The sequence below is a fragment of the Cyrtonyx montezumae genome, unplaced genomic scaffold (assembly GCF_038088225.1).
Source record: "Cyrtonyx montezumae isolate F1298 unplaced genomic scaffold, pur_monq_1.0 scaffold_8, whole genome shotgun sequence".
In the NCBI taxonomy this organism is placed as follows: Eukaryota; Metazoa; Chordata; class Aves; order Galliformes; family Odontophoridae; genus Cyrtonyx; species Cyrtonyx montezumae.
Genome location: NW_027072089.1, coordinates 19,819,693 through 19,846,063, shown reverse-complemented (window position 1 = coordinate 19,846,063; position 26,371 = coordinate 19,819,693). Strand labels below are relative to the sequence as shown.

The 26,371-nt window shown below is 35.6% G+C and overlaps 1 protein-coding gene across 6 annotated transcripts in view; it reads left to right on the top strand.

Annotated features, from left to right (window-relative positions):
• VPS13B (vacuolar protein sorting 13 homolog B) overlaps positions 1–26,371 on the top strand; it is a 412,996-nt gene that overhangs the window by 163,868 nt on the left and 222,757 nt on the right. For all 6 annotated transcript variants that reach the window (XM_065751678.1, XM_065751682.1, XM_065751679.1 and 3 more), the window contains one exon: positions 23,483–23,592. In XM_065751678.1, coding sequence (XP_065607750.1) covers positions 23,483–23,592 — 110 coding nt within the window. The remainder of the gene's footprint in view (positions 1–23,482; positions 23,593–26,371) is intronic.

Here is a 26,371-nt window from a genome sequence, read left to right as displayed (position 1 = left end):
CTGTGTTCTCTGCTGAGTACCAACAGCCCTAGTGCATGTAACAAAAGTGTATGTTCCAGGCATATGGACAAAGCTTTGGTTTTTAATGCTGAATCCAAGATCAGTAAAAGAAATGAAGCCCTGACACTTAGAAGCAAGTGTTTGCATGTGAAGAGTGCAGATGCATATATTTACAGTGTTTAAAGCCCCCCCCCCCCTCCAACCTCACCTTTTGTAAAAGGGGAAAGCTTCTAAGTCCATACATGGTATCTGAAGGGATGGAAGAGTGCCTTTCAGCTGCTTGAATCTTAAGATAGTATTAGCCACTCTGATTGCAAAAATGTGATCTGAGATGCCTAGAAAGTCAGCCTAGAAGTCAAGCCTGAAATATATAAGTGACATGGTACACAGCTATTTTGCAAGAATCGTGGATTTCATCATTCCATCATCCTGTAAAGACAGTGCTCTACAGACAAAGGTAATACAATCTAAACTGATAGTTGATTGATGCAAGGGATATATTTTTTTAACGTATGTAATTGCTGAACTGTGTAATAAAAACCAGGTGGATATTAGATTGATAGAAAGGGGAATGATGAAGAAATTGTTTTTAATAATATTGTCTTTACTAGGGAAAATAAACCAAAAGCATTTACCAGCTACTCCTGTGCATACATGTGTGTGTATATGAAGAGAGGTGTATGTATGTTTATACATTAACTCTTTTTCCCTGACACTATTGGGCATCACATTCTAACTGAATAGGCATGTCAGTTAGTGTCTAAGCCCATGGTTTCATGGTTGGGCTGTTAAAATTATTATTAGCTGCCAGTGTAAGGAGTGATGCATTAATTACCCTTTAAATACCACAGGTGCTGTGGTTAGGAGCACACAGGTTGGTTGCGTCCCAATGTTGGTGTCAGAGCAGTCAGAGGTTGACTTAATGCTTATATGATCTTATTGGATAATTAACTGAAATTAAAAATACCTGATATTTTGATCCTATGCTTTTGAGAGAGAGAAAACCCTTCATGTCTTCTGAAATAAGTATGAATGTCTGACAAAGGAAGAAATCACTTTATGTTCTACTCAGTTTGGGCAGTAGATTATATAAAAGTCTGACATACAGCTGATGGTTTTCAGAATTTATTTATTGTTGTGTTCTTAACAATAATTTTTAAACACTGAATATGCTTTTAGGTAACAGCAAGCTTTTCAACCCAGTAGGTAAAACTGAACGATGTGTTTTTGGATCCACAGAATAAGGGAACTGGAGTCAAAGACATAAAAAACACATATGCCAATTTTCTTTTTAATAATTATTATTTTTAAATCAACTGTTATTAACAAACTCAAAGAACGATACCTGGAACCTGTTGTCACATTGTTCTATTACGCAGGAAGAGCACTGTCTTGTCTTTAGATATCTGAAGATAGACATGTCAGTGCTCCTGTGAGTTTTTAGCAGGAGCCCTATACACAAACTATGATTAACATACAGCAAGATTTCTTTCATTCATTATGTACTTGTGCACCAAGTATGTTTCTTGTTTGTTTTTCCAAACCAAAACCTTTCAGCACGTCCTTTCATGACCAAAGTTAGTATCTGCTAGTACCAAATCCATAGTGCTTTATCTGGGAAATCTTGATTGAATAGGACAAAAAGTGTCTTGGTAAAGACTTTAACTGATACAGTAGCTCTCCTGGTGTAGATCTCTGTGGGTATTCTGGTCAGAAGTGCAATAAAGACAGTTGTTAGCATTCTCTCTCTTTGTACAGGTTCTTAGCATTAACAACCAAGATCCTTCTCAAATGGCCAGAGAAAATCCATCTGCCTTAAGAGGAAACTCCCTGTTAGTTCCAAATTATGAAGAAAGCTGATATCTTTGCAGCCATAAAGTCAACTTCATGTGTAATGCACCCCACAATTCCCCCAGCTGTCGGCTGGCATGATAGCTATCAACATAATCACTAGACATGCTCTGTGGCTTTGACCCTTTTCTGCCCTTTGTATAGGAAAGTGTCTGTTTGTGAGCTAATGATCAGACACAGATAATAAGGCTTTCCTTTCCTTGCCCCGGAAATCTACTTCAAACTTGTCATTCTCTTCTAAGTAAGGTTGCAGTTTAGTCATAATGCATTCCCTGCTTACCACAGAAGGAACAGAACTCATCACTGCTCCTTTGAAAATTGCATGTCAGGCTTTGAGATCCATGAGTTACTTCAGAAGCAAAATGAGGCTATTGCATCTTCAAAAGGACTAGATGGTTCCCATTAATTTAAAACTGTTCGAAGTCTTCTATCCTATAATCCATTTACATTTCTTCTAACTCCCATAACTGTTACACATCACAGTCTTTCAATAACATTTGCTTGTCATAGTTATTTGTGTAGTAAATGAGGAAATTAGGAATTTCTCTATTCATTTTCCTTGTTCTGATAGCTTGTTAGCAAAAAAAAAAAAAAAAAAAAGAAATGAGAACTATTCTCATCAAATTTGCATTTCCTTCATACAGAGATTCAATTGCATGTGATAAATCATGGCACTTCGTGTTATTTTGTAAACCTCCTTAGAACTTTTCAAATCCGAGTCTTAAACTTCAACCTGTGTACCTGTGTGTTCCTATAGTAAGCTGAGTTTTTTCTTTCCTTGGAAGTTTCTGGGAATTCAGCACATCTTGTTGATATCTAAAGGTTTTGTGAAATTGTTCCATGTTTGTATCAACTACTACATTGCTTTGTAGAACGTCTACATATTTCCAGCGTAGTGATTCTTAAGGGGTGTTTGGGATTTTGAGTCCTGAGATAAAATAATTATTTACGAATAACTGTGATTTTGTTTAAAGTCTCATTCATGAAGTCTGACTTTTTTTCATAGTTCAAAGTAGTCTAATTTTCAGTTACTTTCCTATTTCTCTCTGTTCCATAATTCTGTGGGAATAAACAATGAAAAACCTGTGAATAATTGAGTGATGTTTATGAATACCAGCCTGATGAACTGCAGAAGGGGCTGAAGGACATTGCAAGGTGACGAGATGAGCTGGGAAGTGCAGAGTGAGGGAGAAATGGGGTGACCTTCATTGAAGGATAAGCACAGTACCTTTTTTTTTTCATCCCAAACTGTTAATAAGCATGTGGAGGGAAGGAGGCTTCAAACTCTGTTTTTCAATTTTGTTTGCAAGTGCAGTTCCCTTTACACGTTAAATGATGTAGGTCATTGAATATTTTAATTTTTAAATATAATTATGTGTTTCATATTGAACAGCCTCAAGATCTTTTACCACTTAAACTGATAGTATTTAGAGTATGCTTAGCATACTATCATTGTAGAAGATAACCTTGTTAGTTGACTTCCATCTCCAAGAATCACAGCTACAATAGTACTCAGGAGTTCTGCTCTACTTGGAATGATTTCTTCCTTCATAAATTACTGAGTAGTTGTAATTGACTCTTAAGTACAGAAAAGTTTTATATTCACTTGTTTGCTGATTACATTGCAGTAGGTCATGATTTATCTTAAACAAGTGGGTTTTCAAACTGCTGAATTTTATGAAGACTTCATGTTAGAGGGTCTGTTTTCCCACAGCCACTCCCTGACCCTAACCATTTTGCCAACAAAAGTTAAAATCTGTCATTTTAGGAAACTTGGAAGGCAGTTTTGGGGAATGCAACAGTAAATGTTAGTGAAGGGATCAGGGTAAGGATCACTGTTTTGCGTGCTTTTTGGCCTTGATTCTTGCTGGGGGATTTTCTGTGGAATATTAGTAACGTTTATGCTTCTGTAGCTCATAACCCTGGTCTGCCTGTTCTGATAAATCGTAGCCCTAGTTGCTGTGTTCCTACAGCTTTTCACCTACTAATACACGACTTCTTCCCTGTAGATAGCCACTGCATTCAGGAAGTCACCAAATGGCGTGTGATGACTTGGTCTAGTTTTGTGGGAAGGTTGTGGAAGAGCTGTTGGTTTTTTTTTTCCACAGAGCTACAAGTGAGGATGTGATGGTGGTTTTACAGCTAATTTGAGAAAGTGTGTGTGAGAGATGCAGTATGAAGGTTGAAAAAAATTCCTTGATGAGTCTGACAGGTCCGTTGGTGCAGAGCAACTTCTCTTGAAGGGAGAGGCAGCAGCTCTGAATTTCCAGATGGAGATTGCCACACCAGGATTCAGCTACTCCATTGAGGAACGGATGGGGGAGAAAAAGCAGAAGACCTGATAAAATGCATGTAAATTGAGATAAAATCCTTCTAATCAAGGAGGTGTTACTCTGGTGACAATCCATAACAGCTGTGTTTCAGCACCTTATTACTTCAGAGGGCACTATGGACAAACCAGTTCCTTCCCATCTGCTGCTTTGCTTCAGCCTTTCCTGTGTTAGGACAGAGCCTGCATTGTGGGTACTGCTGTAGATTTATTATGTACAATGCAAAAATAATAACAAATTCTTCATTGAGACAATTAAATACACTGAGAAGTAGGTCTGGGCCCTGAGTGATGACAAGTGCTTATTCTGTGGTAGCACTCTCAGCAGAGTTCTGACAAGCAGTAGCTTTCCCGCTTCGCTGTATTTTAAATTTCTTTTGAGCATTGTATTGAGAACCTGGAGTATAAGAATGGGGTCTATGAACAAATCAAGGTGACGACTGTTGGCTATTATTTTTCTTTAACATTACTGCCCCCATATGGATATATTCAGAACGTACCATGCCTGTAGGCATTTCGTTTATGCAGTAGTTACAAAAATCTTTTTTTTTTTTTTGTCAAATCTGAGCTCTTAGATTTTCAACTTGCTTTCATTTGCTTGGTAATCAAAATAAATGTATGGTAAGATGGGTGCTAATGTTCTCTAACAGATAACTTGAAAAGAAATGTACATTTAAATTAAAATGGTAGTAATTTAACAGTATTTGCCAATGCACCTGTAGCCCCACAGTTGTCTTTTTCAAAAGCACCTGGCTACCAAATAGAGATTCGATCACTTAAGAACTTTAATTTGTAAATGAATTTAGCATAGGTATAGTCAGAAGCAAGAAAAAATAATAATAAAAAAAAAATTCGAAGTTTTTTAAAGTAAAACTTGACAGGTCATCTCTAACAACTTTTGAACAGTCTTGTAGCTGGTGCATATAGCTGAATTAACAGAGACTTTTTTTAAAGTGAGGCTGGAAGTTCTGCATCTTCTCATTGCGAATAAGCAGCACTCACTTCAGCTAAACCTTCTGCCAGAGTTAACTGGTTTCTGCAGAGAAGTTTATAAGAAAAAAAAGAGACAAACAACTATTTTTTCAGTACTTTTGTGTGGTACACTGTATAGTACTTAATTAATTAAGTCCTGAGCTGCTTGGATTGAAAGATTATTTTTAACAGACTCCATGGAGGAAAATCAAAAAATGAGGAATTAATAGAGATTTACTATTGCCACAGCAGCATTTTTTAAATAGCCATTTCCAGGCAACTAGGGGAACAGTTAAAACTTTTTTTAAAATCAGTTAAAGTGTTACAGGCCAAGTTGAACGTTCTTACAGGCCAAGCTGAGCGTTCTTTATTTATTCCAAGTAGCTCATTCAGTAAATTCTTTGAATGTCCCAGAGGGCTCTGTGTGGAAAGGATGTTTACAAGTACAAAGTCAGTGTTATACTTACACTATATGCTTGCTTAACTCCAGTTTGTTTAAAACATGCTGATATATGTTACATTTTGCAACTTTATTTTTTTTTTCTGTTGAGAATGACAATGATTTATAGCTATTAAATGCAGTCAATAATTTGTGAAGTATGAAAAAAGTGTAAAAAACTTTTTTTTTATTGGAAATGTTCTTTTTAGTTTCTCCTACACTTTGACACTGTTACAATGCTATCAAACAGGCTATTTTTTTTTTCCTGCAAGCATCATTATTTTTTTCTCTCTTATATCAAGGAAATCTTTCATTCTCTTCAGTTCTGTGGAATACTTTATGCTCATCTGATGTGTAATTTGATAAGACTCATTTTTCAGTTAAAGCACATTATCATCCCTCTAACATGTGCCTATTTTCCAAAATAAATACCATAGTGTTTGCTTGTTGTCTGAAGGGGAAGGCATGATGACATTTACAGCAATAACTTTTCTCTACAGTAAATCTTTAGTAACTCATATATATTTTTCTGATTTATCTCAGGGCTGAGGCTTTCAAATGCATAATGAAATTAAAAAGAACCCCATAAAGACAAAATTAAAGAAGAAGTTTCAAATCTTTCATAAAGATGGAAAGCTTTGTGTGTTTATCTGTTCATTGTGTTGCAGTGCTTAGCAATTTTTCAGCAGTCTGTGCAGCTGAGTGGTGCAGATGAACAAATTGTGTGTCAAATAATATATGCTTTTTTTACTGCAACGAGCAAAAGGATTTGAATAAGTTTTTGAGCTATGGCAAGTTGAAACAGTAGGTCTGGAACGTATTCATTTCCTTAATTAGCTATTGACAGTTGAGATTCTGTATAGATTGGAAGGGATAACAATGTTTTCATAAATAAATTCTGTTATAAGTGTGTTTATTTGTAAACCTAACGTATAGCCCACTAGGAGTTAAAGTAATGCTGAGTGGTAATGAATCTGCTGCTCTTCCATGCCATTTAATTTGGCAGACACAAAAGCCAATTGCACTGGAGATAGCAGTAAAATAACTTCAGAGAAAAACTAGCTGACGTAGGATGAGTGAAAGAACAGCTGGAGAAGAGGAGCTGAGTGAAACACCGGTTGTCCAGTGCCTTGTTCTTCTGAGGAGGAAAAACTGAGATCCACACAGTTGAAGTTAACTGATTCTTCTGCAGGACCAGTTCTAGTGAATCTCTGAAGTGATACCTCAAAATGTAAAGAAAGTTCTTGTTCCATTACCAGAGGTATTAGGAGATGGAGAGAGGAACAAAATACATTTTTCTTACTTTTCATGTTTCTGAATTTTGTATTCCTTTTACTTTATGTTCCAGTTAAACCTTTATTATTTGAAGAATGTATTTGAAAGATTATTTTCAGTTTTATGCAGGCCAGCAAACCAATTTTCTTGATTATTATTATTTATTTTTTTACTTCAAAAACATATAATACAGATCTAGGAGGAGCCTTGCAGATGATATTTTCTGTATGAGACCTATATGTAATGATTGCCATAAAACTTTAGTTACCAAAATGCTGTTTCACTATATTACTTGTCCTACAGAAAAACTAAATAATACATTTGAAATTTGGAAAAATCAGCAAAGTTAAGAAATGGAATGAGAAGGGAAATGTCGGAAAACATGTCAGTGTGTTTCAATAAGGGATAAACCGATGGGTAGAAATTAGAAGATGTTAATATAGCTGACATTTGGAAAAATAAAGGAAGAGATGGATGAGAGTAAAGATACTTGGTGTGTTGAGAGAAATGTAACATGAGAATTACAGAAGAAGCAGATGGAAAGAAGCTATCTGATGAGTCTCAGAATGGACAGAAGGTTAGAACTACACATTAAAGTAACTGTAATTGAAGATACTAAGGTACAAAACATGACTATTGATGTCAATGTATTAAGAACCTGGGTTACTTTCTACCTTTTTAATTGTTCCAAGCTTTTCTTTTGGATATCTAAACTGGTCGATCTTGCCATAGTGTTAAATTTGGTTACTAGATTTTCACCGAGACCGGTAGGGTTTTCCCAGCTAAATGTCAAAAGACCAAAAGAATACCATACTGCTGCATTCATTTGATTTTTATCTCATTAACCTTCTCTGTTCTTAGAGGAAAGGATCAGTAAGACACAAAATTCTCATGAGAGCCTTACTACAAAGCAAAATTTTTGAACAGAATCTCTTACATTGAGAAAAGAAAAAAACAAAAACAAAAACCCAGCAGCAAAGACCCACAGCAAACAAGTAAACAAATATCTCTTTTCTTGTTCAATCCTCTAAAACCATTCAAACTGCCACTGCAGTCTTCGGTGTTGCTAGAGAATTGACTAGTTTCAAGAAGTACAGTAACTGGAATGAGTGTACCTTTATGCCATCAAATGTAGATGTAATTTTTCTTTCCAGCAAATTAAATTTTGTGCTAGAAATGTCACAGACAGATACAAACATATACAAATTGCATGTGCAGTGGATGTTCCACAATGAAGGTAACAGTATCCTTCGTGATCTGGAGATTTTGTAGGGATATTGGTCCATTTTACATTCCATAAATCCACTAAATTTGACCTGCATCACCAGAGGGCACTGCTGGGTCTCTTTAGGGAGCCATACTTTTTATCTTTGACTGGGAAATAGTCAATGAATAAGTAGGTTGGTTTTTTTTTCGGAACTCATTCTCTGATAATACTTATTTTGTTATTCTTGATCCAGTAAGAGGTCTGGAAAGAGGATGATAGAAGTTACGTTTCCTCCCCCATACATTAACTCTTCCCATGTTGTGGAAGCCTGACTCGCGAGTTCAGGCATCCGAGGTGTGATCTGTGGGCTGACATTAAGGATCCATAATTTCCTCATCATAAATGGAGATGCTCTTGTGTGCTTGTGCAGTGGTATGCAACCCAGTGCTTCCACTGGACAGCATGAAAATGGCATTCCCTATTTAGTCTTACAGTTTACATTCACTTCATAATGAAAGAATAATAAGAAAAATCCTTCACAGAAGACCTGTTTAGTTAAGTGTTCAGCTTCAAGAAAAATTATAAACATTTTATACTAATAGGAAATGCTTAAAATATATTCAGACCTGTAGGTTGCTTCTGATTATGGCATTAGTTGTAGGAAAATAAACTTCTATGTAATAGTGGTTTATATTATATTAGAGCTTATTATTTATCTTGTGCTATACTCAAAAGTGGGTACCATGAAGTTTGTAGTTAGAATAAGGTACTTTTTTTTTCTCAGTGAGCTGTTTAATGTGATAGAACCCTTGTATATTCCTGGTAGACTTAGCTTTGCTGCAGCTGGTTTATGGAGGATATACTGTTATTGATGCCATCTGTCATAGCCACTTCACAAGCAGTTTACCTGTTATTGCTTCTAACACTTGAGAGTGAAAGCATAAATGGTAACTGTACTTTGTTTTGTCACGTTAGAGTCTGAATGCGTGGAATGAGTGCTGTTGGCTTGTGAGCTGGAAACGTGGCTGGGAGTTGGGTCTGATCCTGCTGGAAGGTGCTGGGAGCAGTTTTCCCCTCCGAATCTCTGGAAGATTTTCATCTCTTTCCTGCTAGGTCACTTACAACAGAAGTCTATGTTAGTGTTGAAGGTTTGTACCTCATGTAATTGGGAATAAATATGGTGTATAATTTTCAAGGAACATTTTGAACAGAATGCTTTCACAGTTGTAACACTTGCACAAAGAAGACCGCATCTCAGCTTCTCTACCTATTGTAGAAGCAGTGGTTTTTCTTGCATTAAAACTCTTGTCCGCAGCATTCATTAGAGGAATGGTTACTGAGTGTTTCTTTTATCAGAAAGAAACTGCAGTCGTTGTTTTTCCACAGCATAATATAAGACTAAATTTCTGATTCTATTTGAATTAGTTGAGGATTTATGTTAATTATGGATACTGCTTAGATTGCCCCATAATATTCTCCTTATGTTCTGAAATATTGTTATGAAATGTTTTCCATCAGTTATGTGATTTTTAAAATCTCATCTATTTTCAGTGTCCTTAACTGCTTCACTTGACCACCACAGCTGGTGAATAGAAGATACAAGCACAACCACAAAAATTCAGTTTATATCCACAGATTATCTGTTCATTAATTTGCTTTATTCCACTTAAGTGAAAAAGTCATGTCTAATAAAGAAGTATGCAGTAGGTTCTTTGATGTTAAAAATGCACATTTTTCATGCTCAAGAATCCCCCCCTTTTTTTTTTACTTTGTTTTTTAAGCACAATGACTATTCTCTAGTAGTGATCTCGCACAAAATGTATATTTAAGACTAGTGATGTTTATATCTTTATACACAACAGTTAATTTATCACATATATTAACACATATATATTTAAAGAACACATAATCTGCATATATTCTATGAACATGCGAACTAAGACAGACATACAAAAGCCAAAGTTTTAGTAAGGTTAACTTTGCCATACAACTTTACTTCTTATTTTTGAAGTATCTTTTGTTGCTGGATACATTTGCTTATCATATTTGCCACCACTGTGTATCACTTAACATTTTAATATTTTTTCATGTTTTCTCCTTGCTCTTACTGTGCTACTGTGATTGGATTACAGGTATCATAGCATTTTTTTTCTAATAATAATTAGAATTATTTTAAATGTAGAATGTCTCTTTCATAGTGGCTGGCAGATTTTTAAATTTCAGTGTAGGATTATGTTAGGGAAAGTTGCATTTAATGAAATATTTAGGTTTCTGTCAGGTCTTATGCTGAGAGTTGACAGATGCAGAGACAAATGTAACCATGTTCTTGTAACTAACAAAGAGAACAGTAATTTGCTTGCTTGCTTTGTGTACCTTGCTATTTTTATAATAAACCATGTGAGAATTTTTCTTCTAAGGGTACAAGAATTTACTACAGATTCAATTTAAGTAATGCTCTTTTCAAGTGACTGTAACAATAGCAGACTGCTCTTGGTAGCCACACTGTTTCTTTCTCCAGTGCACACCACAGACACATCTACTTTGATTTGATGGGAAGTTATTTTCTTTAAATTAGGAGGTACTCAAATCAGTTACTGTGCAAAAGCAGCTTGGATATTCCTACCTATCAAATTCCAGAATTATTTTCTGGCAAATTATCTAGATTTAAAGTGAACACAGTCTTTTTTTTTTTCATTTTCTTTAAAATCTGTAAAATAAGAATGAGAAATTAATTTCTAAAGCAGTCACATTCACTATTCATCTGCTTTTGCCTCGTACTGAAAACAGCTAAGTAAACAGTTATTATGAAATGTCATATTTTTCAATTCAGTACTATTTAGCATCTAGTTTGTCACTCTTGTGTGGTGGTATCTGAATACAGATGAATGGTTGAAGAGGAAAAACGTGGTTTTAATACACTTTGGAGTTGGTATAAATTTGCATAAAAGGAGAAGCCAGCTATGGAAGCATGGTAACACAGCAGATGAAACTTATTCCATGTAAAATTAATGGTGTGATAAGGGGAGGGAAGCTGAAGCACAGTGTGTATGATGCTACTCTTTTTGCTAATAGTATGTATGAATTGGTTTTATCTTTAATTTGTGATTCAGTTAAACTTTAAAATGACCCCATCTGTGATCTAAGGTGGAGTTTTGTTAGAATGACAACTGTATGCTTGAAAGTGCCATACAGGAGCCATCACTTTTTAAACAGTGTTCAAATGTTTTTATCAGTAAAAAAACACACCAACAGACAAACAAAAGAAACCACGTACAAAAGCCAAATTTCTTCAAAGTATCATAAAACATAAAGCTAGAAACAACTTCATAAACATCTGCATGTTATTCCAGAAATGTTTTCTACGCAGAGCGCTGTAGTCATAATAAAGGACTGTGTGGTTAGTGAGCTGAGGAAGAAGCATCTACTCAGAGTTCTTAATATCAAGAAAAGGAAGATGAGGAAAAAATCTTTCAGCTTTTTTCTCAGATGGGTACAAAACTTACACAGTATTCTTACTGTTATGTTCAGTTCTTGGTTTCAAAACTGGAAGTTCCCAGTCCCAGCATATAAAATAAAGCTCTGAGCTTTCTGGATTAGAACAGTTTAGTCAGTGCTATGGTTACATCGTAGGACCCACAACATGGGTTGTCAGGCAGAAAATTTTAAATTCCATTGAGTATCAAAAGGTTGGTTAGAAATAAACATTCCTTTAGACATTTCAGTGCTTACATTCCACTTAGATTTTCATAGTATTTTTATGTGATTGAGTTTCCTTTTCATTATTATAATTTTAGTGGTCCAAAGTGAGCAGTAACAGTGCAAGTGAACTTCATCCAAGTGGTTTGTAGCACGTACAGATTTTTGCTGATCTGTAAAATATGACGCAAGAACACATACCGCTCTTGTGGAGCACATCCCCAACGATCTGCCCAGAAAACTCAGTATTCTGAAGACATCATGATATATCATTAGCCATCTGCAGGAATATTTGCTTTGTAAATAAACTTGTCGTTCTAATAGCGCTCTTGCAGATGTTTTACACAATTTACTTAACTCTTCTCTGCTAAAAAACTTAATGAGGTTTGTAAAATCATAAGGTTGAAGTGTTCAGCTTAATGCCAAAATAATACTAAAGGTTGCACGTTTCTGTTTATTTGTAACATTTGTCTCAGAAGACACTGTGAAAATGTGAAAGCTGGTTTCAGTTATCAGTCCTTCAGTGCAGTGTATTTTAAAGCTTCCAGTTTGGTTCAAATGTATGGCAGCAGCTTTCTGCATTATGAATTCAGATATGGAGTAAGTATTAACTTACCTGTGATTTTGCACTCCCCGAATTGGAGAAGTTCTTGTGCTTTTTTTTTTTTTTTCCAGTGTAAATAATTGCTGTCTAGATAACATTTCTGATATTTTTAATGAAGAGAAACAGTCATTCAAGCTCAAAAATCAAAGTAAAATTTCTCCTGTCATTTTAGCTAGGAAGTGATTTAAAATACTTTCTGATCTAAGCAATAGGTTGGATTTAATAAACAAAGTAGATGCAATTGATTCATTTTTTCCTTGCCTTAAAAATATTAAGCAACATTGGAAGAAGTTAAAAAAGCAAACCAAAAAGAACATCCAACCAAAAAAGACCAACAAACAGTGTCCAAAAATGCACGTGATTACATAATAGTATAATTATGCTTTAATATATATTAAGCATGGTTAAAGTCATACCAAAGACGTTCTGGAATTTAGAGTTGTTATTTTATACTATACTAGTTTTATAAGTTTTGCAAGTCTGCCTCTGTTGTCCTCATGGAAAGATTACTGTGAGTGAGAAGATAACGATCAATCAATCTCAACGCCATTTAAGAGAGTATGTATCTGTCTGTAAGAAAAGGGATTTACTGTATTGGGTGTTTCAGATTTTTGGATGCGTCGTGTCTAGTTCTTTTGAATCATTTGGTTCCTTTAGTTTTAATACCTAACCTTAATTGAAAGATACAAACTTTCACATTTCTGATCAGAAAATCCTAATGTTTACCATTTTCTGCCCAATGCATTGGAAGCCCACAGCTGTGTATTGCAGGCAGAAGAATGAAACAACTTTTGTAGTAAAATAATTTTGCAATCAGATTGTTTAATGATATTCTGAAGGCCGTCTTCTGTTGTTTTTTATAAAATTTTATTATATATTATGTAATGCTTTATTATTTGTCTGTTGATGATCATGATAACATTCATAATATTAATGGAAAATTATTCTAGTTAGTCCAGATTTTTGTTAAATATATCTGGGAACTTTTGAAGATTATCTCACTTAAATAAATATTCATAATTGCCATTAATAATAAGGGCAAAATGATCAACAGCCTCCCCCAATATTCTTCAAGTTGGTGCTTTGTTTAGGATCATTTTCATGCATTTTAAATGTTAATTGCTTCACCTTAGTAAAAGAATTATGATTGACTATCCCTTTCTCATCTAAGATTATTATTTCCTCTAAGCTGTGGCATACACAGAGACCATCACCACTGCCTGTAGGGTTGGTATTACTGTTCATTTCTAGTATTGTAAGTGATGGTTTAGGAAGCTACCAAATATTTAGAGAACAGGTCATATCAGTTATTCTTTGACACTAGTGTATATAAAGCTGTTCCTGAAGTTGATAAGACTGATACCAGGAAAGATGCAACTTTACATGGCTGAATCTGTCCATGATTAATACAGTTATCGTTTATAGGTTTTGTATTTATTTATAAAAAGAATAAATGAAGGAATATATTGACTCTGAATTTACTACCATCCCAGACGGAAGGGAAATAACAGCCAAAACTACAGGCACAGAATCCAGATTACTATGTATGCATTCAGTGTGCTGATTTGTAAATTAGAATATTAGGCTATGAGACCATTTCACAATGTGCAGCAATAGGACTTTTTTCCAATGTTTATGCTGTATGGACATTTTTCAATTATAAATATGCTGTATATCTTGAATAATTCCTCTGCTCTGTAATGTGGATAATTTTCATTCTTTCTGGAATCTCTTGAAACTACAACTCCTCAGCTTTCTGAAGCCAGTTAACCTCTTACAGCTGTGAGCAGAGACGCTTCCACATTTGAAATCTCATTTGATTTCCATGTCTCTGTGTTTTGGTACAACCAGTGTAAGTGGAGATTGGAGGACTGCTACCTTCACTTCTCTATTCTCTTTCCTATCTTACATGTATATTTGTAAGTTAAGGAAGGCTTTTTCAATTTTTATTACACATGAACTTCTATCAGAATGGTACTGAAAAGCTCAAAATGCAGTTATCTTTGGTGGGCTTGTGGACTTTCATTCAAAGTTGCAGTTAATGGTAACATCAAATTAATTTGAATTTAAGCTTTGAGGTTTTGGGTTTATTAATTCAACTGAGCACCTAAAAAAGTATGCATGCTCATCTGTGTGTTTTCTATTGCTTCTGGGGAGCTTTAATTTTTAAAGGAAAAAGAAATCACAGCTGTATGTTATTCAAATTACTTTTAAGAAAAGGTACATGAAGCATCTACTGCTAAAAAGATTTCAATTTTACAACTTCAAATGCAAGACCAGTTGGTATCCATGGTCACAGTGCTACAAATGTTCAACTGCTGAAAAAGGAATGAAACAGCTCCCTTGATGCCCTGTTGCCATAGGGAAAGAATCCTGTTGTAATTTGCAGAGGAATACTGCTGCAAGAAATAGCATTTTGGCAGATGATACTGCGGTGTTTGTAAATACAGAAGCTGAAACGTATTAAGAAACTTGCTAGCAGTTTCCAAAGTATTTGCTAGTTTCATTTAAAAACCTGTGTTATCGAAGTAAGGGAGTAACGAATGTATTGCAGATCACTTAGAAATGTTTTGAGGCATTGTTCATTTTAACTGTATCAGTAGTTCACGGTCTTCCTGTAGAGTTTTGCGAAAGGAATTGTTTGGTTGTCCTCTTCCAATCCAGTCAGAAGGAAAGGGAGAAAGCTGTCCTTGTATCCATGTGCTTACATATATTCTGGTGCACAGTTAAGTAACCTACAGATCATACAATTTGAGGTTTGTAAACTTCTCAGATCGTAGGGGCTTCAGTCTTGATAGTTTTGGTATTTTTTTAATAGAATAGTTGAGAGAGCTTATTAAGCATTCTGTTCACTTAGTTAGAAGGAGTATGTCTGGCTCGTGACTGATACTATCTTCTACATTAAGAGAGATGTTGACATGTGGTCCTCTCTACCCTGCTGAGACATATGTGGAATCAAATGTTCCAGCAACAGTCTTCTGTTTCCCATGATCTCAGAGCCTTGGCCAATTTTTACTTTTCCAAGCAGAATTAAATATCGATATATCTAACTTCATCTTCCTGGCTCATTTTTTGGACTGAATATTGTGGAACCAAAATATCATTTCAGTTGGAAAAGATCTTTAAGGTCACAGAGACCAACCAAGTCCCGTCACTAAACCATGTCCCACTATATGTAATGATGATATCCCATCACACAATATAGATCTTTTTGTTATGACATGAAGAGGAAGTTAAATTTGAACTTCTTTTCTGATGTTTTCCTTAGGTATCTCTTCCTTAACTGGTGTTCTGCAGGCTTGGAAACACTTCTAGATTTAAGACCTTTTTGGGACTTCTGTTGCCAGCTTCTCCAGTATTTTCTTGATTCTGTGTAAGCTCTTGACCTGGAGGTACAATCAACCTTCCAGTAACTTATCTCACAATAGATCAGATAGGGATAGGCAAGATTGAAAGCTTATTGAAAACAACCTTGTTACAGCAGTACAGATCACAAAAGAGATTATTCATTCAAGTCAGCTACAGTCCTCAACTTGCTGTTACTCAAGCTTCCACCTGGAGCATTCAGGATGCCTCTTAGACCTTGAGGATGAGTCCTTTTTCTGTCATGATGCTGTATCTTCAGTATCAGTCCACTAAATGGCTGCTGCAGAGATACTCAGTTCTCACGGTTCTTGCAGTCCTGTCATTCTCTGAGGAAGAAAATGTTCATAGAATAAAAATGCCTGTTTGAGCAATTCCAGGAAGTTTCCTTGATAGCCATCATCTCCCCAAAAAGGGTTGAGATCACTTGTGTGGATAGAATTTTTTGGATGAAGCTCTTGCTCAGGCAGCTCCCAATATTTTACTCAGCAGTCGCTTTGTCAAAATACTATTTTTCTTGCTCAACTACAAGAAGTCTTTGCCCATTGACATATGCTTTTTCCGTGGCTTAGCTCTCTATGGCCCTTTGTCCCTTCAGCTGCAGCTTGAACTGTGCAACAGTTTCTGTATAGGATTTGGTGTGTGATTTTTTGTCTTTTTATTCTTAATCTCATTGCTTCAGAATTGTTAAGGCAACAGCTTCTACATATTTGGAGACTTTGGTGTCTTCATTAAATAACATCCATGCAGACAGCATGTGAAAGTGGAGCTACTGGTTTACTTGTACATTTCTATTCATACTTTCCAAGAACGGTGCAACCATAAAAATCTGTAAATATTACCGCATTTGGAAAAGAGCTTTTGCAGTTGTAGTTTGCCTAAGGCTCTGAGGTCCACATCCAGGTGGCTTGGACCTAGAGTAGTTCAAAACCCATTTGCTTTATAGTAAATAGGCAATCATTTAAAAATGAAGAAAAGAAAATTACTTAACCAGTAAGTGAAGTCCAAGACTTGTGTATGCATTTTTATTTCTGTGCTCTCTGCGCTGGGATTTGGACGATGCATAATGCTTTTGGCATGGAGCATAGTGTGAATTAGGGAGTGTAAATACTGAATAAATGGTATCTTGAAACAGAAGTTTCCAGGTTTAAATGCTTAAAACTGATCTAGTGACCTTTCCACTGACCAGAGCTGCATGCAGTGTTTTTAATATCTGTGTACACAATGGATTTATACAGTGGTATGAATGATTTTCTATTTTATCGCCTGTTCATTCCCTACTGCTGCACATTGAGCTAACACTTTTCTAGATCTATTTTAATAACAGAGATCTTGTTTTCTGAGACAGTGCAATCAGCTCAGTCATTGCTTTGCATGTAAGGTTATATTGCAGTGGTACGAGTAGGAAAAATATGCTACCTGCGTACGATTGGGTCAGATGCTTCAGTGGTTCTGCAGCCATCCCTGCTGCTGACTATCTGGGTCACTCAGAAGATCTGTTCCACTGCCTACATCTCCCATGATGTCTTCGGGCAGTTCAGATCCCTGCAGGACTTTGCCTTCTTCTGGAGAGAAAATTATGATGTTTTCTTACTGCTGTTTCTCTTCTCTTAAATAATTTATTCAATCTTAAAAATTATTTATCTATTTAAATTCCCCTCTTATCGCTAACAGGTAGCATAATTACTTTAAAAGCCTTGGATTAAACACCCTATATCTGTAAGAAATAGAAATAATCATATTTCTCCCCCTTTTCTTAAGAGTAAAACAAAGGAATTGTTTTCACGCTGTTGGTATTTTGTTCACTCACTGGCAATATATTTTTGAGGAGAAATGGAGGCAATTCAGTAATCACCCAAATAAACATTTCTGGATACTATTGCTGCCTACACATTTCCCGTTTTTCCGGATCGTTATTGCCTGTTAAGCTGCATCCCTTAACCCGCATCATCATATTCTCTAGAGGAAATTAAAGTTTTGCTGCAGTGAATTCTGGAAAACAAGCAGCCTTTCAAGACTCTCTTCTTAAAAAGCTTATAGCAACCATGCTAAATGCACATCATACAGCCTTTTTGGGAAAACTTGCATCTCAGCACATTGTAATAACTTTTTGCAATAAGAAAGGAAAAATACTATATGGACTCATTTCCATACTTAACATCAAAGGACAGACTGTATGAAATACCTGAGGGAGGTTCTCTATAGCTTGACTTGGTATGTGTCACTCCAGATTCATTTAGTGAAATGTGGCTCCTTGTACTTCACAAGAGTGATGCTTGGCCTGCAGAGCTTCATGTGAACCAGTGTACTGAGTAGTTTTCTCTTTTGCCCCATTATGCTATGTTTTGGTTATAATTCCATCTGTTTAATTCCATAATTCAGCATTTGTGAGTATTTGGGCGCTTACAGAGAACTAGGATATTTTATTTCTTTAACTCTTTTAATGATTTATCAGAACATTCAGTTGAAATTAGGCCTATATGATTTAGACCTATTTTTATCAAGGCTGAAACTCTACCTTTATTTATTTTTCTATTTTTGCTACTACTTTCAGTAAATATTTAGCTATGGCACACAAATTTAACATCTGAATTCTATCCCAATGTCCTGCTGTTCTGCTGTGTAATTTAATAACATCACCTCTATGCCTTTCTTTCTCTATTTTTGAAGTAAAAGTAACGATGTAGACTTCTTGTTTCAGTACTTAGAGCTTTTCGTCTATAAACCGTGGTAGGAGGGTTACAAGGTAAGTGGTAGAAGTATGATCTCATTAAATGTTTCCCAAGATCAAAAGCTATTATTTTTAAAAATACGTAGTGTTAATATTCTATGGTATGTGCATGTTTGAACAGAATATAACTGTTTGATGAAGAAACTATTTGATATTACAGAGCAAAATGCTTTGTTCTTGGGAAAATGTTAATAGTGTTTTTTTAATCAAATATTCTAATATGGTGTGAGCAAGTAAATTAAATGATCTTCAGGTTATTTTAAGTATTTGGTGACCATGAAACTCTGTGAAAGTACAGTTGACTAAGAGATTTTTTCTCTGAAATAAAATTTGAATGGTGTTTACATAAAAGGCAATTTATAATCACTCAAGTCAACCTTGAACAGGGACCCATGCAGACGTGTATTTTATGTGTTAGACAAAATTTGTCAAGTTGCTATAGCTAGTCTAATGGAAAAGAATTTTTCAAGGTAATGAACTTTGATGTCTATTTTCCTTGTCTGAGTCAGCAAGTCAGTATGAAATGCAGTTCTCCATCTCTTACCTAACATTAGATTAGCAAGGCTATGACATTGGCTGGTCATAGCTTCTACAAAGCTGAGAGATTTTGCATATTACTTTTTTATGCTTTGTAACTGCAGTCTCTAACTCTCACTTCAGCTCTCATTCTTCAGCTTGGGATGTAACTGAAAATGACTGTGGTGCCATGGGATAGCTAATTGGTAAAGCCTGTTTGGAATGTGGATAAGTGAGCCATTCTGGCAGTGAGCAGAGTAGTGAAGTGAACTCTTTTTCCCTTAGTTGACTTCCAGGCTGAAATTAAAAGAGCGTTAGATATTTCCACATTTAGTGATTTACTGTTCATCTGTTCTGCTTCAACTAGCAGAAAGAATTAATTACCTATATAATTTTACTAAAAAAAAAAAACCAACAAAAAAGCTCTTCATTTCTGTGTGATACGTAACTTTTTATTTTTACATTATGCTTTATTGAAAATGCCCTTGAAAACACATTTGAAACATATATAACTAAAAATAAAGGGATTATTTATTATGTTTTTCTGCTAATTAACCTATATCAGCACCTAGTTATTGTTCACATGTGTGAACAATAGGAGGGACTAGCTCAATGCTAAAATAACTCATTGTGTAGTTTACATAGCAAGATGATACAATATTTTCTATAGTTACTTATTTAACGAAAACAAACAAAACCTGTCAGAATTAGCTTTTATTGTAGATTATTCCCTTTCATATTATTATTTTCCTTCATATTTGTGATCCCTCCCCAATATAAAACGGTGCATTAACTTAAACATTAGTTTCCAGCAAAGATTTTAGGTTCATTTTATAGGGGAATATCTGAAATGTTTTACTGGAAGTTTTTACTCTATAGGTCTTTTACTATTCCTAGTGAATTTTTTTTTGCAGCAGAATGGTGAGAGTGATTCCGTAATGCAGCATTGGCTCTTTCATGTGGTTCTACACCTCATAACGAGCAGCTGTCTTCTCCAGGCATTGTCACCTCCTGTCATTTCTCTCTTCTGGCTCTGTGATCTTTGAAGCCCTATTCTCTACCTCCAACTCTGCTGAGCATCCCTCAGCACCGGCACTCTGCTCCTTGACTCTATGGAGCCATATCCCCCACACGTCCTTTTCTGCTCCGCTTGCTTCACAAGAAGTGTACCATACTGTGTGTCCAACCTCCTATATTCTTCAGTTTCTCCTTGTGAAGAAGACAGCTTAGAACCCCTGATCCATCTGCCCCTCTCTTCCCTAACGCAGGGCAGGAAGAGCTGGTTGCAGAGCCCACCTGGCAGCAGGATGCCCTGCATTAACCTCCTTGACCCCCAGGCCTTCAGGAGAGTGAGTGCTACCAGGAAAGCTGTTGTCCTCTGAGGAAGCTCATGGAGAAGGCTGACAGCAGAGTGAGAGTGCAGCTGCGCTGAGCTGCCTCCTGCTCCTGCCTGCTGCCTCCCAGCTTCGTGACTCCAGAGACAGCCAAATGTTGGGGAAGGAAGAAATTATTTGCCTAACTGCACCTGGCATGTAATACCACGACTTTGAGGAAGTTCTTTTCAAACTTTCAAACATTACTCCGTGTTGGGTTTGTTCTTATTTTTAAATCATTTTCTGGAGAGATGTAAGAGATAACATTGGCAAGGGCTGGGTTCTGAAAATGAAACCCAGTATGGTATGGGTGTAAGGTTTGCTTTTTTTTTTTTTTTGTTCTGAAATGTAAATTTAATTAAGAGGAGAAAAGGGGGAGGGAAGAAAAGAAAGTTCACCACAGTCTTAATGAAATCCAGGAAAATCGAGTGTTGCATCTTGACAGAGAGAAATAACAAATTTTGTTTTTTCTGAGGCACGTAAGGGGTCTGCTGCTAGCTTACAGCTTGGTTCTCCTGCAAATGTCTTCCCTGAAAGCTGGGGTGCTTCTTATTTCTTAATGTGAGAGCTCAAGTTTAAGTGCTTTGGGATGACAAGGGAGAAACAACACATCTGAGAGTATTTTCTTTTGGTTATTTAGTTAGTTATTTCGAAGAGAGCTGTTACACAAAATCCAGCTTTATATAGGTGATTATGTTGCCCAGTGAATATAGCAGCTGGAGTAGCAAATAAAGCAGTAAATTTCAGTAATTTGAAGTGACATAAATGGTTTGGTAGGAGGCCAAAATTACCTGGCATTCCAATTGAAAGTCAGATAGTGCAATTGCTTATCTGACTACTTGTATGTTAGGCTGTGGATTTTTTTCTTTTTCCTTCTCCGACACAAGCTATCAATGACAAAAGACAACTGGAAAAATAAACTATTTTACTCTCTGCCCTACCTTACTTTTAAAGTTTTATGGGGCTGTGATAGTGACTTCATTGAAGTTTAAAGATAGCTTCAGTTCAAAGCATGGCTTAATTGTTTTGAATGTCTTACTTTTAGCTAACTTTTTTTTTTTTTTTGCAGTGAACACAAAACTAAATGGAGTAACTAGCAGCATGTGCTACAGTAACATTTTTTTTTTCTTTTCAAGGCCTGTTGTAAATATGGGATATCTGCTGATTTTGCCTGTGGGCTGATTTTATTCCTCTCTCTTTGGGAGGTCTCTGACTCTCACTTGTCATATCACTTGTGCACTAAACTTTTCATTAAGCATTGCTGACAATGGGCAGTATCTCTTAAGGATGCAGAATTCTGTTTTTGGCATCCAGCTTTATTATAAAAGCGAACGATCGTAGCGTCTACTTTACCAATCTTCGTTACCTTCTGCTTCCATTTGTTAGTTTCCTCCAGATCCTGCTGCAAGACGCATTCACCGCTGTTCTTACTTACTTGCACATTACCCTTTTACTATATGCTCCACATCAGCTTTGCCTTAAGTTGCAGATTTATTTCTAAGGTTTATTACTGACATTTAAAGCCATCAGATCACAAAGACGAGTCTATGTTTAGGAGTTGCTCTAAGTGTGTGTTCCAACTGCAGGCCTGTGTTAGGCTGATGATTTATCTTTGTGTATTTCTTGACTGCCTTTTTCCCATTGTACTCACCAGGCTTTACTTGCATAGCCCTGTTCTGACGGTATTTCTGCTACTTGGAATTCAACAGGTTTTAAAATGGTTATGTGTAATAAGTTTAGATCTTCTTTGGTTTTGTTTTCACAGTTTTGTGATGTATTATGTCTTCTCAGCCATGAGATTTCTTAATATTTTCTAAGTATATTGAATGTTGTGGTGTACTTTATGAATTAATTTAAATTTATTATTGAATTCAGATTGCAGCACTGTTGTATACTGCAGAGTAAATATGTTACTAAGTATTTCTCTAGAAAATATCTCAGGATTCTTTGAATTATAAAACTACTGTAATTCTCTTGAACTTGATACTGGACCTCCCAGTAACCAGGATTTTTTTTCTTTTATGTATTTAGTTATTTATTTCCTTATTCCATCTGTTTATTGATTATAAAATTGCAATATTTGCGTGAAAATGCAGCTGCTTATTACTGCTTGCAGTACTTTTTCAATGTAATCACTTTGTATTATATTAATCCATTTGCTTCTGAATCTTGCAGCTCCATGTTGTAAAAAACATCACTAACAATTGATCTGTACCATTTAAACAGGAGCCTCTCTAAATACATCGTCAGATTTTTAATGCAGGTAGAAAGGAAAGAGAGACTCTTAAACTGGGTTTTAGAGTGCCTGGTTTTTGAGATATGTTAAGATTTCTAGATACGGAGAACAGCTTTCCTTGTATTTTGGGTCTCTCCGTGCTTCCTTTATATGTTTTTCTTCACAAGTGTATGAAAACTATGAATTTTCTTTTTAGAATCAAAGTTACAATAGCTTTATCTTGTAGTCCTTCAACTTCTAAAATGTGATTTAAACAAAATAGGATAAATTGTAAAATTTAGGAAAAGCACAGAGTACTAACAATACCAACATAAGCAGAGTTGAAAAATTTGCTTTTTATTTTACACAGGAGGTTTGCTAAAGAGTATTTGGAACCACATCTACATTGAAAATGTTTGATTTGAGCAGAATGCTGTCTTTGTTAAAAGAGATTAAAAAGAACTCACTGCCCAAACCAGCTTTCCCCTTATTGGTGATGCAGGGAGTCATGCATTATATTTGTTTATGTCAAGGGTCATCTGACTCATTTCTTGCATAATGTTGTTGATGGCTGAGAATCTGTGGAAAGGTGTTGTGTGTATTCAGTTATATGCTCAATTCTGTAAAGCAACCATTTTCCTTGGCAAAAAGATACAACAAGCAAAATGAAAATGCAGTTCTCTGTGCCTTATGTGTCTGTCTGTCTGTGTCCATAATACTGGCAGTGCTGGCAAGTTTCTAATTTTCAATAGGATAATGAAGTTTATGTGGTAATTATTACTTCTAATAAGAATTGTAAGGAAAAAAAAAATATATATAATCCAAACCAAAAGCTGCATCAAAGATATGTGTGCAAGAAAAATGAATATATATGAACAGTAACTATCTTGTTTTCTTTTCTATGTGTGTAGGTGCAGTACTTTTGTCCAGCATACAAGGGTTAGCAATTAATGTTGATCCAGTGCTGTATAATTGGCTTATCTACCAGCCTCAGAAACGTGCTAGTAGACATATTCAACAGGTATGTATTCTTGGAGGAGAAGGAATATGGAGTGAAAAAATTTTCTGTTGCATATTTACCAGTAGGGCGTTTTTGTTCCATGCATTTTTTTGTCGTTTTAGTTTGCTGCACATAGTTGTTTGTTCTGATTTTGATTTATTTAAAATGTCATATTTTGCATATTGAAGTTTTCGTAGCGTTTTCATTTGCAATTTTCAATTAAAAGAAAAGAGGGAAGGTTTTCTGATGGTCACTCTCTAGGATCAATCAGATTTCAGTCACCTAGGATGGGTTATCAAATAATTACAGTATTTGTTTTTAAAAAGTCACCAGTTAATGTTCAGTTTAGTAGGAGATGAACCATACAGTTCATAATATAAGTGAATGCTGTAATGGATTCTGTAAATAACATCAAGATACTTGTTTGTATACAATGTGCTTGAAAGAGATGCAAGTAGGTAAGGCTCTGGGTATGTGTTGCACAGTGTTTTCTTTGAGATATGCTCAACCATAAATTCCAAGCCACGGACTTTTCTTGGAATGTTTTTGCCAGGTTTTAAACTTCCTTTTGTTGTTTTCCTTTTCTGTTGTTTGTCAGGGTAACAGTGTATTGTAAACATCAAATTGGTTATGGTTGATCAACTGAATGGGCTGTGTAGTTTGATGTTCTGTATTCTGTCTCAGTTATAAGTCACCAACTGTTAAGTGACCAATATAAGAATCTTTTGATACTGATCTCATGGTGTGTGTGTGTATGTATATATATATATATATACACACTGAGCACATTAGAAAGGTTTTGAAGTGGGAGGATTAACATGATCTGCAAACATTTCTGTTTCTTGTATGGTAGTGACCTCGTTAATGTAGTAATTGTCAAATATTCGAGTCTCGTTAAACTCATTCAGCACCAGCACCATCTGAAAATCTTCAATGTGTGAATTGCTTGCTGTTTTATCATTGTAATAACTTTACACTGTTTTTGACTGTGTTGAATTTGTTTTCATTCTTGCATCATAACTGGAACAGGATGATGTCTTCTGTTACAATGATGTTGCAAAAATACATTTTATTCAACTAGTACAAAGGAACGGAAAAAATGGTGTGTGGGAAAAACTCACCCTAGTGAAGACTGCCCCTTTGTCAGCTTCTTAACTCAACCTACTTGTTTGCACTTTGAAGTTAGTAACTACCCAGAAGTTAGTAATTGTAGAACCAACATGACAGCTGAAACAGTGATATAATTGAGTTATCTATAGGTCTTTACACTTTGTCCCCCTTCCTTTACCTAGTCTATTTTGTAGAAATAGGGTATGAACTCTTCAACTTTGTTTATGTCATATCTATTGCAATAGGCCTCTTAGAAGCTGCCTGAAAAATGTCATTAATAAGAAATGAATTTTTTTAACGTCTGGCTACGGGTAATCACCAGAAGGGAAAAGGAACTATTTGATAGAAAAGTTGTTAGATGCAATGATGTGATTCTGTAATTGGTGAATATATTCTTGATATATTTTGGCTAGAAGTAAGACCTTTTTGAGTCATTGTTTAAGACTACAGTACAGTTATCTGTTTCTTTTTGTCTTGTTAGAGGATATGTTCTATTTTCTTCCTCCAATATGGAATTTTCTTTATTTAGGAACAATATATATGAAAATGGTTCATGCAGGAGAACTGAGTTTAGTGTTTAATTTGGAATTTGGAGATCTATTTACTGTATGTCGTGGTTTAACCTGACAAGCAGCTAAACACCATGCAATCTTTTGCTCGATTCCCCGCCCCTAAGGCGATGGGGGAGAACTTGTAGATCGAGATAAAAACTATTTAGTAAGAAGGAAAAGGAAGAGAAAAATAACAGTAACAATAGTTACATATATACACACACAATAAAGTGTTGCACAGAGCAGTTGTTTATCTCCCACTGACTGATGCCCAAGCAGCCCCCACTCCCCTGGCCAACTCCCTGCAGTTTTATAGATATTTTTTACATAACATCGTGTATGATATGGAATTTCCTTCCATCTAGGTCAGCTCTTCTGGTTCTGTCCCCTCCCTGCTCCTTGTGCCCCCAGCTTTCTTGCTGGCATGATAGTATGAGAAACTGAAACAGCCTTGGCTCTGTACAAAACAGCCTTGGCTCTGTACAGTACTGTTCAGCAACAACTAAAACATTGGTGTGTTATCAGCATTGCTTTTCTCTTGAAACCAAAACGTGGCATCATACCAGACACTATGAATAAAATCAACTGTGTCACAGCTGAAACCAGGACAATGTACATCACTTCTATATACATTATGTCTCTGTATGGCATGCAAGCTGCATGAATCATTATTATATTTATTTTAAATGTACTTGGTAAGAAGAAAATTTGGAAATAGAACTAGTGTTTTTTAAAGCTGCTGCATAGTTTTTAAAATACAATGGAATATGTAAAGCCAGATGCTTTCAATGAATTGCATTGTAGTGTATTACCTTTTTGTTATAAAGCGAATATGCATGCCAAAATGTGGCTGCTGTTACGCATTTGAATAATAATCTGTGTGGTTACTGTTGTGACTACATGGTCAATGCTCTAGGGTAAAAGGATGTAAATGTAACTTATTTATATATATTCATTCTAAGTTTCAACATGCATCTGTAAGTTTTCCATTGTCCCTCTTCAAGAACAAAAACAATGAGAATGTTGCAGTGTAAAAATCTGTGAGACACTTTATTAGAGCTTGAATGAAATGCTTTTGAATTTCTCCCATGGTGACTAGTAGTATAAGAACAATACCATGTGTTTCTTTACTGAAGTTA